Raw genomic sequence first — 5,543 nt, forward strand, 5'->3', positions numbered from 1 at the left:
GAAACAGAGAAAACCTTGTTATGAACATTAAGACAATTGTTAAAGACAAAAAGAAATGGTTTTGTAAGGTTTCGGCAATTCCATTCTTGCCTTACCGCCAGGCAGTAACAAAAACCGCGTCATGGGCACAATTAGTTGGCAGGGACTAGGTTGGGACGTTACCAATTTTTGGTTTTGGTTTTGCTTGTTTGGAAACCACCATAGCCTGAATCATGAAAGATATGGTTTTGAAAAACACATTAACACCGAACAAAGCACACATTTCGTTTAAAAACTGTCAATTACTTTGCCCGGCAGCCAAACCTCTGCATTTCAAACTTGTTGTTAAAACAACTGACCTCATCGTCTCCGTCTTGCATTATCTCGAGAGGCAAAACTCAACTCAATTCAATAATCGAATTTTGATGACATGCTTTTGTCTCAAGGTTCCATTTTCTAGTAAATACCTCTTAGCCTCTCATTATTCGTCAAAAGGGTCAGACTTCAATCACGGACAAATTGACTACTCCAAGAAAAATGTAGGTTCCCACTTTGCCTGTGAAAATATTTTTTTAGTAATATGTTGCAAGCTGTAATAACTACAAAAACAAACGCCGAAAATAGACAACACAGCACCCGTATCATAATCCTGTTCTCATCCAGAAAGTGGTCGATATTCTATCTCTTTTTTATAGTGTATTTGGACCTTGGTTCCACGGGTTCCAGCACCGCTGAGCTGAGCTTCACTTTTGAGAACATCGTGTCTAACAGTCGCCAATGGGAGATCAAAGTGATTCAGATACCGTGTGTGAGGTAAGTGAGCAAAACCAACGTATTTTCCGTTGTAAAGCTCGTGTTAAATGTTTCCAAAACTTTCAGCTCGAGTCGGGTTCCACAGGGGTGTCTCCAGTTCCATGAAGGTTCTTCAGGTCGAATGATATCTTTTAACTTCCTCGACTCAGCTGATAACCATTTGGCATCTCAAGAGTAAGTACAACATCTCACGCTTAGACATGCACAAAAAAGAAACCAAAATTTTGGTTTTGTGGTTTCTGTACGCACGTCTTGTTCCTTGATACTTGTGGACAAGTTTAAAACCACTCATTACTCATTAGATTAAGGGTTGAATATGACGGTATTTTGTATAAAATTTGGAGTGCCTTTTTTGGAGTGCACATCTTCTATATTTTTTGCACGTTTCTGACAGACTTGTTCATGTTCACCTTTTCCAGTTACTCGATTTGTGTTCGACAAGAAGCTGGATTTTGTTGTGTAGAATACTTTCCCTGTTCAGATCCAAATTCATTCTCCTTGGATACCTCAATTGTTGGAGCCAGCGTTGGAGGAGCCTGTGTCAAGGATCACATTGGCATTGAAGGTCAGTGTGGCGATCAATCTTTTCCAGAGCCATCCAGAGGTAATCACCCAGTTCTTAATTGCGTTTAGGAGCAATGACTGTTTGTGGATCAGGGCTTGAAACCAACAAGTTTTGTGGGACTGCTTTGAACACAGCTCCGACTCTTACTGCCAGTGGATCAGTTTGTGGTAAGTTCAATCACAGACTTCTAGAAATCTGGACTGTGAAAGGGCGTCCCGCCAAATCGGTCTGCTCTTGGCCATAGCGACTCTGAGCCACTTTTCGAATCAAAGTAATAAAATAAGGCAAATCATGTTTTATATCATTTACTTGTAAACTGGTTCGTTTCAAAGTTATGACTTCAAATTCTTATGTTATGTAGCTGAACATTAGCCGGCCGAAAATTCGAATTTTGTGTAGTGTTTACTACATAACTTTGAACATATCTCCTGAGTTCCCTAAACATACCTTTGGGGCTGAAAGTAGGCCAATTTTATCTATTCAAGCAGATCTTGCGGTCGTACGAAGTGCTTATATGGAATAAAGTGAACGGTTTAGACATAATAAATGTTTGCTTCCGTTCACAGTCCAAAAAGGCAGTCCACATCTTTAGAAGTCTGTGGTTCAATAAAGGAGGAAGACCTTTAACTCGAATAAGGGGTTCCGGCACAGGACCTTTTTCAACACGTGTTTTGGGGGATGTAATTACATGCAATTAACAATTCATTTGACCTTGTTGCATCTATTGTTTTACCTTTGAAAAATTGTTACAAATTGAAGCCCACCTCTCTAAATAGTATTGTCAGTATCTCTTCCTATGCCGATGATACAAAATTGGTAGTTGGTAGGAATGGTCAGAACTCCGGTTGTCTGTTAGAGGTCCTAGACCAAATCTACCCTTGGGTTGAAGTCGATTGTTCAGCTGCATCTTGAATATGCCTCTCCCATTTGGGCTCCAATTAGTTCAGCAGGTTCGCAAAAGCTTGAGCAGGTCCAAAGATGTTTTACTAGGAACATCGAGGATATGAGAGAGCTCTCATACTGGGAGAGGTTAGAAAGGTTGGGATTGTACGGTATTCAGAGAAGGTACGAAAGGTATTTGATATTGTACGTTTTCAAAAGCATTCATGAGCTTTTTCTCAACCCAGGATTTAGTGTCAATTGTAGTGACCGTAGGGGCTTAAGGTGCGTTTTGAGAGCACCTTCAAGCCCTCGAGAATCCAGGCTAGTTAAAACAATTGTTCCTCCATTGTTCAATTTGCTGCCCTCAAATATTTGTAGGGTTTATGTAGGGGTTGATCCAATAGCAAGATTTAAGACAGGCTTGGACAAATTTTTGACTAAAATTCCGGATCAACCTTATATTCAAGGATTAGCCAGATCAGCCAATTCTAATTTGTTGATCGATCAAACAATATATATAAATAAAAGTCAAGAAAAATGAATAATCTTCTGGTCTTGTATTGCTGGGATGCCAATCCCGGTAGGGGAAAGGAAGTCCGCAAAAAAATAAATAAATAAATGAATGAAATAACTTGTCAGGGTCGTTACTCGTTTTTATCAAGTGCTTGTTCCAATGTTTTTATCACAAAATCAAATGAAAGAACTTTTGAAGACAAACAAATTTCTTATTTCAACCTGGATTTTTTTGTACAAAGGGTGCAAAATACAGATGGTTAAGCCTTGGCTGTTTATCCTAGTTGACAAATGTTATAAGAACGGTTATTTTGCATTTACATGACATTTCATCAACATTTATCCGCCACATTTTGTATTTAAATATTTACAATCATTTTTTCCTGTTTTCCTTACCACTCCTATGAAAGCAATCCTTATCTGTTCAAGATTGAAGATTTTCAATCTTTTCATCAAGTCATCATCAAGATATCTGATCTACCAACGAACTACAGTTGGCGGATCTGGCTTGCCCTTGAATGTAAGTTGGTCAGGAATTGGGAGCAAAACATCTCCAAGTCTGACTTAAAAGCTGCTACTGCATATACTACAACATATTCTCTGTACAGATATCTTTCAAGCTTTTCCCAATACGAGAGCTCTCTCATACCTTTGATGTTCCTAGTAAAGCACATATGAATTTGTTCTACCTTTTGCAAACCAGCTGAACTCATTGGATCCCAAATGGGTGAAGCATATTCAAGATTTTTGACTCGCTCAAAGTTAGCATCGTGGTACTTATTATTTCTGGAATTATACGTCTGAAATATTGAACAATCAAAAGTTGCACTATGCGCTTGAATATTTCGAAAAATGATTTTTGTCTCAAAGTTTTGGCAACACACATGATCCAATTTTTCAACGGCGTAAAAGTAGTTGACAGTCTCTATATTTGTCAATGGTTGATCATTTGAAACTGTCAATATTCAAAATTGGCAGTCATTTTTCCTAAGCATTTGAAACAAAAAGGTCAATTTCTTGACGATGCATCACATGGATAAATTTTGTCAAATTTGTCACAAGGACAGCGATTCCGCCCTTAGTTTTGATGATTGTCAATAAATGATGCCTCAATTTCAATCTTTTGAGTAAAATTTCGTACATAAGTATTTGTAATGTAATCCAAGCTATATTATGAACCACTTCTAGATTTCAGTGCAAAAGTGGGTACAAAACAAGGATTGCCGTCCGTCCATACTAAAAAGTGATCCTTCCTATGAGATTTGCATCAAACCAGAAAAAAGCCTCTAACCCTGGCCACTAGTTATAAGCATCATTTTTCATCCAATCAAAAAAGCTCCTCGCCTCCATCTCCTTCTTTACTTTCACAGGCTTGATAAATAGCAATACAATACAAAAAAAAACAATAAACGCCGTGCGTGAGAAAACCGAAAGCATTTCTTGGGTTCACAGTATTCCTCAAAAAGATTACAAAGTTTTTGAATCAGCACTCAAGGCTGTACACTTCTTCATATCCTCATATTGTTGATGCAATTTCTAGATTGTTCCGCACCATTTGGTGTTCGCATTGTAACAGATGGCGCTGTGGACGTGGGCACTGTAAACGTTCTCCAATCCAGAGGTAGATTCAAACCCTACAATTTAATCAGTGCTAAATCTCATCCAAAAACCAATATTCCATTGCAGGGGTGTGCTTGGAGTATCGCCAACGGAAATGTTGATATCTCTCTCGTCTGTCTCCATTGTAACCAAAAGATCGTAATAAAATCATCAGCAAAGGGATCATTCGAGTCATTGTTACGCGTTGTACACGAAGGAAGTTGCATTGAGATTTCATCGCTCTTGAGCTATTCCCATGATATTTATGTGCGCACGATATTCTCGTCCAACGTTTCAAATAAGCGCAGAATGCTCGTTTGGAATGAGATTTAAGATGCGCTTTTAAGCCCGAGTTTGGCCAAAGTCTCAGGCATTTCCCACGGACGTAATAAATCTGCAACAAGCAAGAAAGGAAACAAGGTTAGTTTTTTGAGGCATTGGTAACAACATGGTCGTCATCCAGGTTGGTTTCAAGGGTTTTTTTTTTCGACAAGTGTTTCTGTAGAACAGCTTGGTTTATTTAGTTATCCACCTTCGTTGTTGTGGTCCTATCAACTCTCGATTGGTCAAGAGCTCAGTCCTTGTGTGAGCCCAATCCATGTGGCAATAACACTTATTGCATCGCTCAAAGTGTAAAAGTCATCTCTTGCCGATGTTTACCTGGTGAGTCAAGACAAGTAAAACCGATGTGTTGACAAAGTTTTTGCGAATTTGTTACAAAATTTACGTTTTATTATCATAATGGTTGGCGAACTAACATTTGCCGACTAATCTGAAGGAAAACAGAGGTTTTGGTGATTTTTGGGTAGTAATATTGATTAGCACCAACATCTCATTATTAACCGCTTGCAAGATGAATTCATTTTTTTCTGTCCCAAAACAGTAGCTTTTTTATTAGTGTATCCTCTTTTTTTACATGTCTTCAACAAATGTTCGTTTGATTTATTTCCGTGCATATATGTACCGGGTGCGACATAAAGAACTGGAGTGGTAACTCTTTTTGATCTACATCCGGAAATGAATAAGTTAGCGAGACAAAACAAAACAAATGGACGGATGTGGGTTAGACAGAAAGAAAACTAGAGCAAAGAAATTTCAAAAGCCAGATTTTAGCCACAGCAAATGCCCCTACAGCCCCCAAAACTTCAAGCAAATCCATTTTTGGGCCCCATAATTTTTGTAGCATTTTTGT

At 38.5% G+C, this 5,543-nt stretch overlaps 2 protein-coding genes across 2 annotated transcripts in view; both read left to right on the top strand.

Moving 5' to 3' along the window:
* LOC131892119 (uncharacterized) overlaps positions 1 to 4,552 on the top strand; it is a gene marked incomplete in the record, with an annotated part of 8,237 nt that extends 3,685 nt beyond the window's left edge. Inside the window, 6 exon segments of the mRNA XM_059241880.1 lie at positions 689 to 792; positions 859 to 966; positions 1,212 to 1,357; positions 1,426 to 1,524; positions 4,293 to 4,373; positions 4,439 to 4,552. Coding sequence (XP_059097863.1) covers positions 689 to 792; positions 859 to 966; positions 1,212 to 1,357; positions 1,426 to 1,524; positions 4,293 to 4,373; positions 4,439 to 4,473 — 573 coding nt within the window.
* Positions 4,553 to 4,773: 221 nt separating this feature from the next.
* The window catches only part of LOC131892120 (uncharacterized), a 10,117-nt gene continuing 9,347 nt past the window's right edge, over positions 4,774 to 5,543 (top strand). The window contains exons 1-2 of the mRNA XM_059241881.1: positions 4,774 to 4,814; positions 4,876 to 5,014. Of these exons, the coding sequence (XP_059097864.1) occupies positions 4,800 to 4,814; positions 4,876 to 5,014 (154 nt within the window). The 5' untranslated portion in view covers positions 4,774 to 4,799. The remainder of the gene's footprint in view (positions 4,815 to 4,875; positions 5,015 to 5,543) is intronic.

This window comes from Tigriopus californicus, chromosome 12 (genome assembly GCF_007210705.1).
Source record: "Tigriopus californicus strain San Diego chromosome 12, Tcal_SD_v2.1, whole genome shotgun sequence".
Taxonomy (NCBI): domain Eukaryota; kingdom Metazoa; phylum Arthropoda; class Copepoda; order Harpacticoida; family Harpacticidae; genus Tigriopus; species Tigriopus californicus.